The following is a 12,680-nucleotide window of genomic DNA, read 5'->3' on the forward strand; positions in this document are numbered from 1 at the left end:
AAGGCTCATAAAAAGGAATAGCTCCCGCATAGGCGGAGCGAGGAGTACTGTATATACACACAACTATAGGGATAGACTAGAGTACCGAAAAACAAAAAAGTCTGGCACTCTTGAGGGCAAAATATAATACAATCTACGATGTTTTTTCTGCGATCCAATCTATATCGATTACGATTACTTAAAAAAATAGAAGGAACACGACGAAATGTTGCTTTGAAAGACATGAACAGATGCAATTAGAAAGACCCAAAATCAATTCCCGCAACATTACAAACAAAAGCTATGAAAATATTACATAACGAACTCCAGTCAAGTACACTCTCTTGCAATTAACTGAGTGACAGATCAAGGTCAATCAATCCAAGCCAACTCAAAACGTCGCCAGCTTTGTGGGAAAGAAATAGGCAAATCGTTCAACTTACCATTCCACTCTTTTTAACTGTCCAGCAGGCAGAACTAACCCATTGCGTTCCAAGGCCAAGAAGATATTTTTATTTAAGCATAATTACCCCTTACAGATTGAAGTGATGGGGATTTGATGGGGAGCAGCGCATTTGGACAAAAGATTAGTTCTTCAATCGTTTGCTTATTTCATCGAAAGGATGGCCTTCGCGAAGCTATACTTATGTGCTCTTAATCCAAATAATAGGAAGTGTATTCAAATTGTAAAAAAAAAATAGACTGATGTTTTCTCCACACAAAGAGAAGTTAAGAATTATCATCGTATATGAATTTCGAGTGAAATGTGTGTTTATTATTTTTTTGATGATTATTTTAATATTTAAAAATGATAATAATAATTACGCCTAATAATAATTTTTTCAATCTTGAAAACGATTCATTGCCATTAAGATTCCTTACTAATGACAAAAATGCGCTAAATTTTGCGTGGTTGTACCAATTTTGGAAATGAATCCATGTTTTTGGATACTACCTTACAAATGGTAGAAATGTGCTAAATTTTGCATCAAATGAGTTTCGAAATTTATTGCATTCAAAATATGTTTGCTTGCAAGATATTCAGAAAAACACTCGCTGGGCACGGAATTGTGCACAAAAGTACATCAAACCCGTAAAAATCATCATGAGTAAAATAATGTCGCACTCTGTGGGAAGTAGAAGGAATCCCAAACCCTTGAAGTACATACAGCATATTAGAGAAGGAATATATACTGTGAGTGCTGAAAATTTAGGCGAAAATGGTTGCTGCCAAAGGGGACTTTTGTAAAATACGTAGTAGAACACAAAAGCTCGGAGACTATTTTCAACAATGACAGCCAAAGCAAGGAATAAAACGCATTCTGTGATCTGTTCTTCAACGTTTGGACAGTTTGACGCATGTCATGTGATTCAAATGCGAGTGCAGATGGTTTTTTTTAAGCTAGCCAAACTGCTTAGCGACGGCTATGTTGGAAATGTAGCTTTTGAAATCCAACGCTGCAATCTTAGGTTTTGTCAGCGTTTGATTAAAGCACATTTTTGGAAACCTTAGAAGATGCTGGGGAAGGCGTGATTCCTCTACGGCAGTGTTTCTTAAATTGTGTTCCATGGAACCCCGGGGCTCCATGGAGATTACTCAAGGATTCCATGAAACTTGCATTGTTTTTTTTTTTTTTCGAAACGTTCAATTTAGTGACTTAAAAAATAGTGGTTTGAGTGAAATGTTCATTGTTCAATGAGTAATTTCCGAATGAATGGTTAAAAAATATCAATAGTTGATTGAATGGCCATTTATTTTCAATGTATAGCCTTCAATTTTGTCAACCCTAGAATACGACTTTTTTACTGAAATGGCATTTGATTCTTCCTACACCAGAAATTTAAAATTATGCCATTCAGTGAAATTATGGTGCAATTAAAAAGATGAATGCTTTCAATAAATGTTCTCAATTGTCACGAAATTCCTTGTTGTCACGTTTACTGTTTGCAATTTAATTTATGTTCTCAATTTGTCTGTCGACAAAAACTAAATATCATACAGACTTCGTGCTGAACCCGATTTGAAAATAATGCTTTCATCCATAAAGGATGTATTTGTCGTAACAAAAACAGGTACCTCTCATATCATTAAAGTAAAAACTGTCACATTTTGGGGGAAATGAGTTGCAGACGTTTCGAGAAAATTGTGTTTTGTTTGAAATAACTTTTTAAAGTAGTAATCTTTTTAGACAAAAACAAGTGCTTTATTGAAAATAAACTATTTCTAGAATGTTGAATGCAAACTATGCTGTTGAGGAAAAACCAGGGGTTCCGCGAAAAAAGTCGACACTCAAAAGGGTTCCACTTATCAAACAAATTGAAAAACGCTGCTGTACGGCGAGAGTGAAGGTGTACGAATGGTATCAGTTTCAAAGACGAAAAAAAATCCTTCTCTGAAGATGATCGCTCTGGTCGATTTCCAACTTCACGGAATAAAAAATTAGTATCTCAAAGGGGTTGTTGTCGAACCCTTGGGAACATCTCTAAGACCAATCACTTGACGAGTTGTAGCTAATTTTGATGAAGGATTTTAACATGCTTATTTTGACCCGTCACGTTGATACGTGTGACCGGGTCGCTCATCTTTCCAGAAGAATATTTGTTCGTCTTTGAAACACCCGTACCATTCGTACATTTTTATCCTCGAAATTGTGGAGAATCACGTACTCCTTCCTAAACGTCTCTTCAGTTTCTGAAGGTATTTTAACGAACTCTGACGAAATATAATGTCACAGCGATAGTCTTGACAGCCATACTTCGATCGTCGTCGAAGAGCTTTGGCTAGCTTAAAAAATAAAATGGTCTGCACTTACAATTGAACCATATGACATGAGTGAAACTATCCAAACACTGAGGGTAGAAGTAACAGAGTGCATTAAAAAAAATTACGTCAACTACATGCTTTGAATGCAATTGGTGACCTTAGTCTCTTATCTTTTGGGTCCTACACGTAAAAGTACGAACGTTTTTTTAGACATTTAAAAAACCAGAAGTCGAATCAGAAAACTATCTTTGAAAAATAATTAAAAGTGTTTTTACTATTATCAGGGCTGCCAACTGCTCCGCAAAAATGGCGAAACTCCGCGGTTTCGCAAAGAAGTTATTTTGCTCCGCATTTTCCAGCCGAACGTTTTCAAGCTCATGTTTAGCTATTTTCATGTTAAAAATGAAAATATGGGGAATCAAAGATGCTTATACACAAAGATTGAAATAGTGTTTGAAGCTGTTTTTTAAATAATTATTTTTACACTTGTACAAAATGATTAATAAAGCTTTAAAACAATTTTAGATAAGAGATTTTGGTAATTTTTATTGATTTTCATACAAAATACTAAACTACGCCGCAAATTTTCAAACTGCTCCTCAAAATCACCACACATGCTCCTCAAGTTGTTCCTCCAAGGTTGGCAACCCTGCTATTACGTATCACTAATTTATGTCCCGTTTTAATGATAATGTGTATTTGAGAAAAATGAAATTGTGTTTAAACTTTCATTCAGTGGTCACATACTACCCTATTTCACATTAAATAATGCTCGGCATATTTAAAAAAATTACGTGTTTTTTTAAAGTATTATTTTGTGAATAAAGTTAATGTGTACATTTTTTTTTAAAAGTATAATAAAGGCAAAATGAACCAACATACCTGCATGTTTGCCAAGCGCAGAGGTATTCCAGCTGTGCACATGAGTATTAGTGACGGGAAAAGGAAGAAGGATGTTTCTAAAAAATAAGGTCATGTAAAATTTTCGGAAATATTCATTAATGTACAGGGTGTTCATAACGTTTTGCACGAATAAAGGAAATTCATTTACAAAAATATTTCAGATTTATATCGATAGTTAAACTTTGTTCACACGTACTCGATGGGGACAACAAAACATTTCGCGTTAACCGAATTTCGTGTTAACAGATTTCCACGTTTACCCGGTTTAAAGTAAACATGCAAAAAGTTTTGGTTTCTATATTTTCAGTGCGACAGAAACTAAGTACATTTATTCCGAAATACACGCATAAGTATTTATATTTATGAAAAAGTCTGAAATTTATTTTAAATCTAGTAAACTAGCCTTTAACAAGATTCATCAGAGTTGAAAAATAAATTTTCTTCATCGCGTTTGATGAGCAGAACTGCGAACAGTCAACACTGGTTTGCGTCCAAGTACAGAGGTTTCACCCGAAGTGTACTTCTTTTTTTACTTCGATTCTTATTTCATCAAATTTTTCTCCTCCATTGGTGCGGTATTAATTAGTAAAGCTATACCTACTGAATGTCCGAAATTTCTTTTTAAATGTCCGAATTTCCCTTTTCATTAGATGTGCTGCATACCCTTATTTTATCATTCGGTGAACTTTAGAGTTCTATTCGGAAAATTGAAAATTTCCGCCTTCCCAACATTTTTAGTTTAGGGCACCCCTGACAAGAATTTAGTATATCGCACCTCGGCTAAGAAAGGGACAACTGAAAAAAAAAATTAATTTGAATTTTGACATCTTGAATTCAAATTATGTTTTTCGCAATCACGAGTGTGTGTATGTAGGCGTGTGTGTTTGTGTGTGGGGGTACATGTTTGTGTGTACGGGTTATGTGTATGTGTGTGTATGAATGTGTGTGGGGAGGGGGTATGTGTAGGTGTGTGTAGGCACATGTGTTTGTGTCTGTGTGCATGCATGAATGTGCGGGTACTTGCGTATGTGTGTATGTTTTTGTGTGTGTATGTGTGGGTGTCTGTATGTATACGTGTGTGTATGTGTTTGTGTGTGTAGGTGTGTATGTATGCGCGTGTGTGTAGGACATGGATGCAACCTGGAGACGGCTTTCGCTATAGGAGCAGCATCGTGAGGAGCCGGTCGACGGTGATGGTGCGGAGGGTGGCGGTGAGAAAATAAAATGATAGGACATCAAAACAGTCAAATGAGAACAATAAGCAATCGTGATTGCTCAAAAAAAAAAAGAAGAAAGAAACGGTATTGGGGAGAAAATCAAGGTTTTACGCAATACAGTGAAACCTGTATAAGTTGACCACTTGCGGTACACTATTTTAGTGGTCAACTTAAACAGGTAGTCAACTTGGAGAAATTGACTTATATATGCTATAGATCTAATTCTGGGCCTGAAAATAGCGGTCATTTTTGACAGGTGGTCAACTTTACTGGTTTTACTGTAATAGTTTTAATCAATTTAGTCTTAAATATTACAATACACACAACAAATTTATGATGTAATGCTTATTGGTTAGTTTTTGTTGTCTAAATTAATAACGTGTACTAAAAGTTCGAAAATTGTTCTTCTACATCATTAAATTTTAATTATGTGTCACAATTGATTTTACCGTTTTTACGCCACTGCGCACTAGTTATGAAAGCTAACTATGAGTTTTTGCGGCAGGAAGGAGCATTAAATTTAGATTTCAAATCGATAGCTAGTTTTTTTTTTTTTTTTTTTTTCAAATTTTGTGTTACGTCACTTTCACTGCAAGGGTGCGATATTTGGAGCACTATGAGGTATTTTGTGCAACTGCTGATACGTCTGTCACCGTGGAATTTCCTAACTATGGGGTATATTTTTGTAATCTTTAGCAGCTGACTCTTATTTACTCAAACGTTGCGTTAGAAGGAAACACACATAAAACTTTGACATTATCGTAACTAAACATGAAGCTTAAAAAAATAAATACTTGAATATAGACTATCATTATATTTCTTCACAGGTTCTTACCTTTTATCGTCAAAGAAAGAAGAATGCATCCACTTGTAATCAAACCACTGCCAGAGAAGAGATTAATGATTCAATAAGTAACAAAAGAAAAATAGAACTTTCCATTTTTTCATGTGGTATAGACAACAAAGTAAAAATAATTTAAGCAAGAACTTGCAAGTCTCACCCGAGAAAAGTTGGACGTTAGCGTTCAAATATTTGTAATGTTTTCATGTATGGCTTTATGGGTATATCTCTTATGGAGACTTTATATATATATATATATATATATATATATATATATATATATATATATATATATATATATATATATATAATATATATATGTAACACAAATGTGTTTATATATATATATATATATATATATATATATATATATATATATATATATATATATATATTGTTCACCCCTGTTTCAATTGTATTTATATAAATAAAAAAAATTCAAAAATCATTGAAAGTTTTTGAAAGCTGTAAGCTTGCGTAAGAAATGTAATGTTGTCGTTACATACCCCCACCTCATCACCTATATTAAAAAAAAAAGATAACTACAGCAGTTACGAATTAAATTTCTGTTCAGCAACAGTCAAAATTTATAATTTTGATGAATGTTTCGTTTTCCACTTCTTCTTCTTATTATTTTTAATTTTCAAAACCCGCCATGCATTTCGCACCTTGGCAAAAAATGATACAACTCAAAAAAAAAAAAAAAAAAAATCCAACAACAATGGAGAAAATCAAGGTTTTTACGCAATGTAGTTTTAAGCGTTTTAGTCTCCAATATCACAATACACGCAAAAAAGAAAAAAAAATAATAATGTGATGTTTTGTTGTCTAAATAAATATTACATACTTGAAGTTAAAAAATGTTTTTTCTAAATCATAAAATTTTAATGAAGTGTAAAACAATATAACATTGTTGGTTATATTGTTTTTAAGCCACAACTCACTAGTCGTGTAACTAACTTTAGTGCGAGTTTTGTTTTATTGAATTTGGGTTTTAAATCAATCAAATATTGTTTTAAAACAATATTAGTACGTTCATTCAAATATTTGAACTATGTCAAACTCTATCGACAGCTAACGTACTGATAATTTCTCAGTTTTTTTCTTTTTTCCTCCAATTTTGATGAATTTGAAGTATTAATGGAAAATCACATCTTAACATAATGTTCTTTAATAATATAATTACTTGCGAAAAAATGATAGGCTAGCTCCAAGAATATGTTTTTCACAAAATTGGGAAGTTATATTATGAGTCGAAAAAACAATGAAACTGACAAATTTATTGCGGTTATTTAAATTAATCACTAATTAAATTTTTGAGTTAGGTTTTGGTTAGCTTTTCAACGAACTTTTTGTGAATATGGAAGTCTTTCAGTTACTGGGATAAAACCTCGCCACAATGAGAAATAGTCAAAATTTCTCGCCAGCGCCCAACGTGATAAAACGTCTTCCTTATTCTGAACTTTATGGGTAAAAAGATCCAATTATCAAAAGTCATCAAATAGGGGTTTATTCAAGCTCCATCAGGGACTTAAATTGCATTTTTTTTAGCTCACTAAGTTTATTACACACATTAAAATGATTTAAAAGAAATGTTTCGTAAAATCTTTCGGGAAGAAAAAACCGTTAGTTCATATAATCGAACCTGGGTGCAATTTATTCCCCATTCTTAATCCTTCTTTTAATAGCTATTTCTTAAACAAAAAAGCAGCTTTTAATTAACGTTCAAAGTGCAAAACAAGAAGATGCGAGCTTTTTTAAAGAGTATTAAAAAGGCTACCATCAAAAGCGCAGTCAACCATGCCATATACCTTACTGAAAACAAGCTATTAACAGCGGATATGTTTTACTTGAACGCACAATGTTCGCGACATGCTCACTTGAGCGCGAATGTCGCATCTTTCACCACTCGCGAAACCTCCAATTTTATTGATGCCACTTACAAGAAAGTAATTGCCAGTTACAACGTTTTCTGACTTCATTGTTCGTCCGCAAATAAAAATAATTTAGATTTTTTATGCATTAGTTGCGAAGAGCAATATGCAAATGTCATTAGGACTAAAATATTCAGATAAGGCGATGATTATGCGTTTTTGGAATCGTCAGCTTTGTGAAAAATTCGGTGGAACACGAAAATAAGCTTAAAATTTTCGAGAGGGTTCCAGCTTTTACTATTTGTTTGACAGACGAAGTCATGTAGAATCGTGATAGAAGCATTTTATAGAGAAAAAAAAAAATATTATTTTCAATAATCTTTTTTATATTGATTTCAACCTTACTGCGACAGACAATTCGTTTATTTATAATGAAACTACGAACTTGTATATGATAAAGCAAAAGTTTAAAAAAAAAAAGAAAAAAGGACGAGGAAGGGGATATTAAGCCCAGATCGTTGTCATCGAGCAAAAGAGAAATTCATTGTCTTTTTTTTTTTCCCCCGATATCCATGTAAGATTTTCTTGCAAAATTTGATAAGCCATTCGATACTTAAAGTTCGCAAACGAAAGTAATTAAATGATTCAATACATTAAACCAAAGTGAAGGGAATTCAAGAAGCGTAAAATATTGAAAACTATTTTGTTTTTGATATAAATGATTATTGATGGGTCTTTACTGATAATTAATTTTTAATTACTTATTCATATTTGTTTTTGTAACGATTAAAGATCTTTCTTTTCCTTACATAAATTGTCACATATCCTTACTTCGAATAGATGAAATTTTTAATTGCCCATCGTTCGCGCATTCACGTGGCATTCCTTTAGATGATCATATTTTATCGAATGGTCATTATTTTTATTTCAAATTTCAGTAATACTTTTTCCTTAGTATGCTGTCAAGTTTTCTGAAAGTTTGGCAGAAAACTCTGCCAGGTACTAGCCAAAATTTACGAATGATGGGAAAACTGCTTCTATCTTGGTGAATATAAGTAATAATTTTATGACAATTCATAGAATAATTGTGTACGCTACAACATTCAACATTCTTTAAGTACACCTCATTTGAAATTTTAGAGCTTATTCTCAGCGGTTTAACAACACGGAATGTATAAAATACTTTTGCCACTTCAATTTGTTGTTGGTCTCCTAAATGAATGCATGGTTAAATTGGAAAGTGTAAGCTCAGTTATACCCTTTATATAACCAAAGTTACAGAACAACATGAGCTAAAAAAACTCATGTATTTCTCTAGAAACTCAGAAAAATGACAGTAAACGAAACTGGCTGAATACTTGTGGAAGCATAGCATAAGTGAAAAGATGTTGTATTGCTGATTTGTTTTTCCCTCAGTAGCATTTAAAAGCTCTAATGGTAAGGAACCTATATTCGTTTGTCTACGCAACGAGGTCACAGTTTTAGATGTTATCTGAATGGTTTTGCACGTTAGCAAGGAAATACGAATTGTGTATTGTGTATTTTCAACTCCTCCGTAGCTAAATTATCATTCGCTAGTAAATGCATGTGTGTAGTAATCATCAGTTAATTTCTTTAATTCTTTTTACCATTGAATACAGACATAAATGCTTTTTTCAAAAATTCATTAAAAAATGTAAGAACTACCAACAGTAACAGACGTGCTTAAGACATCGCTCTCAGGTTAACTCAATTTTCTGAGCCTTTTAATGAATTTAGGCTTTTTGAACTATTTTTATCTCACGCAACTACATCTCATCTAACGTTTGGATGCTTCTGGATTCTCTGAATGAGTTAATTCTATTTTTATTTGCTCAATTTCGAAAAAAGCTCAGACCCCCCAGTAACAGACACCGAGAAATCTGATGATGCCCAGTAACAGATAGGATGACGAAAGGGATGTGTACTGAACAAAAATTCCTTTTTTTTTTCCTTTTCTTCTTCAAAATGCGCAAAAGTTCTTTATTTTTAGAACTCAAGCTTTATTAAATTCAAATGAACATGAAACACCAGCTGACCTCGTGGTGGCTGCTCATAACATTCCGTCACTGCCTTGTATAAATACCAACTGGCTCATAAAATTCACTCTGATAGCACTAGATGGTTGAGTATTCGTGGGTCACAGCAATATCAGTTTTAGCCGTTTAAATTCTTTTAATTTAAATCTTAACTGATAAATGTCTGTTACTATACCCTTGTCTGGCAATGGTGCCGTTACCCTATTTTTATCCTCCCCTTATTTAAAATTGGATTTTCTACACTCGGATTAAAACATGTGCTTCTTACGCAATTTGTTCTGCGGTGTAAGGAGTGCTGAAAATTATATAATTTTTCTCTAATTTACCAAATTCGCAACAAAAGAAGCACAATGGAGGCAAAAAATGAAAAAAAAAAAAAAAACTCTACCAACTTTCATGTTTCTGTCCTTCCCGTTTCCCCGGACAGCGTGCCATACACATGAGCACACAAACTCCTTATTTCATAATATGAATGGATTTTCCCAGACTCTAGACTTGTAAAAGTTAGAAGGATCATTAACTTTGCGGTAGAGTTGTATGAATTTTTTTATACATAAAAACTATTAAATAGTGACATAGATGGCATCTGCGTCAAGTTTTGTGGTAATTGGTTGAGTAAATTTGTGTGAATGGTTTAGTTCACAAGATCTGTACGGACCTATAAAATCTATTTGATTCACAAAAAAAAGGAGAAAAAACAACAATTTTAAAAATTTTGTTCATTTTTTATTCAACTGAAATATTTCGATAATAATGACATTACAGTGAAGAACCGTTTGTGCGTTTTTAAAGGGACTGTATAAAAAAAGCGTACAAATGAAAAAACGTATAATAGGTATAGGTTAATGTGTATTAGATTTCGCAGGGACCATTTTAAAAAACGTATAACTGATAAAAACTTATGTAAGAGAAACGTATAAACGGTGCTTCACTACTTACATTTAATCTTCAACTAAAAATAACCTTGATTAAAATTAAAGGTATGACAGTATGAATCCAATGTTTTCAATTGGTGTATTTCACTTGCGAAGTTTGCAAAATAAAAAGTTTATTTTAAAAGTTTTTTTTTTCCTAATACATATTACCTGAAGACCAGAAACATGGAAATGTAACTCAATATGAAACATATTACAATCTTAGCTAAAAGTATTATTTGTAAATCCGTTGGGGGTCGTCCAGAAATGGCGTCACTCTTTAAGGGAGTGGGGGCTTTGGAAAAAAAATGACTGTTTGTGAAAAGGTGTAGAGGGTGGGGGGGGGATAAGTGTGAACAAGTAATGCCTTTTTTTATAAAAGTTTACTTAGATAATGTAGGCACGGGGCAGAGAGAGGAGAGGGGGAAGGTCCAGTGTAACGTTTTGTGACAAAACGGGGGAAGGGGTGAAATATGATGAAAAAAATATGAATCATCAGTGTCTCCAGTACTAAAGAAAAATATTACTGAGTAAATTGAAGAGGAAAAACTGTAATAGTGGCATGACTAATTCCCATTGTTTTCCCGTTTTTTTTAACCTACCATCAAATGAGAAAGCATTGTTTCATGTTTTAAAAACTTTCAAGTTTTTTTTTCTCATCCCATTATTTTTGTGGCAGTAGATTCGTTGAAAACAAAAAAAGGTATGAAAGAGAAAAGTAAATATCCTTGTTTTTAAAGCGCGTTGTATCGACCTTACAAGTCACTGGGTACCAATGCATTTATTGCGCAAGTTTTCGTTGATGAACTTGAAATGCTTCTTGAACTTCTGAATTCGAGTGAAAAAAACAGGTGATTGTTGAAAAGTGGCGTTGCATAAAATGTTAGAAATCCTAGAAATTTCTAACGTTATCTTCGGTGCTTTTACTTTCATTCAATTGTACAGACATCGAAGAAGGGCAAAACCTATGGATCATACTTGTACGAGTCATTTTAAAACCGAAAGAGGTGTAAAATGTAGACGAAACTATTTTATAAATCGAAATAAATAAATAAATCCATAGTTGGGGAGCAAGGTTAAATGGCGTGAGCAGGCTTTTTGAATGTTTCAAAATGCTGCCACGTTAATTTGCTCTGGCTGTAGGCAATATTCATTGTGGACAACATTGATGCACAAAATTGGAGGAAAAGTTATTCTTGCTCAGTTTAATTATCACGAAGACAGTACATTACACAATAGCCAGAATTTGTTTAAGAATCAATAGAGGGAGAGTAAGAAATGAGTGATGACGCAAAATATCCGATATTATAAAAGCAAAATCATTGTCTGCTGGCAGGATGAGTTATAAAAAGTTTTGTTAAGTTCCCGGTCAAACACAGAGAGAGAGAGAGAGAGAGAACACAAAAAGAGTCATGTCGTAAAATATCCAATGGTAAGGTCAAGTGCTTCGGTAGTGGCCTCTTCAAGTTTATATTTAAAAGTAGGATTCAAGGTTTCCCAATAGACTCAAACGTGCAGGAGGTAATATCAAGTAATACCTTCTGGACGTTTGATGCACTTTTGAATCCATTGGGAGAACTGGAACACTATTTTTTTTCAAATATAAACCTTGAAGTGACTACTATTGAAGCACTGGCCACAACACTGTTGTGTTTACCTTATACACCCAAACCTCTTTTTATGCGTTGGATAGGGACCGCATAAAAAAATTGTTCAAAACTTCACCAGTAGCTTTAAAAAGTTGTTTTCGCAACACAGTTATTTTTTTTTTCCTGCAGTGGGTAGGGACCGCCTAAAAAAAGTCTCACATAAAAAATAACCCAAAAACTTACAAAATTGTAATAGTGGATAATTTTTTGCCGAGTACTCGGACAAAGTTTCCTGAATAAGGAAAATTTTGGGAGGTCTCGGTGGTTTCCCATCGGGTTGCCTATGTCGTCACTTGAAGATAAATTAAAAATAATTTCGTCAATTGAATACCAATCCGATTGAAATTTTAATATACCGCAAAAAAAAAGTCGCATAAAAAGAGGTTTGAGTGTATAAGCTACAACTCTCTGTGGCCAGAACTTATTTTACTATATCCAGAATTTATTTGAGAGTCAATCGAGAGGGAGAGAGTGATAAAAGA

At 33.3% G+C, this 12,680-nt stretch overlaps 1 protein-coding gene across 1 annotated transcript in view; it reads right to left on the minus strand.

Moving 5' to 3' along the window:
* The window catches only part of LOC129229479 (equilibrative nucleobase transporter 1-like), a 94,607-nt gene that overhangs the window by 41,244 nt on the left and 40,683 nt on the right, over positions 1 to 12,680 (minus strand). Inside the window, exons 4-5 of the mRNA XM_054863792.1 lie at positions 5,699 to 5,745; positions 3,626 to 3,702 (exon numbers count right to left, since the gene is read on the minus strand). Coding sequence (XP_054719767.1) covers positions 3,626 to 3,702; positions 5,699 to 5,745 — 124 coding nt within the window. The remainder of the gene's footprint in view (positions 1 to 3,625; positions 3,703 to 5,698; positions 5,746 to 12,680) is intronic.

Source organism: Uloborus diversus, chromosome 9 (genome assembly GCF_026930045.1).
Source record: "Uloborus diversus isolate 005 chromosome 9, Udiv.v.3.1, whole genome shotgun sequence".
Taxonomy (NCBI): domain Eukaryota; kingdom Metazoa; phylum Arthropoda; class Arachnida; order Araneae; family Uloboridae; genus Uloborus; species Uloborus diversus.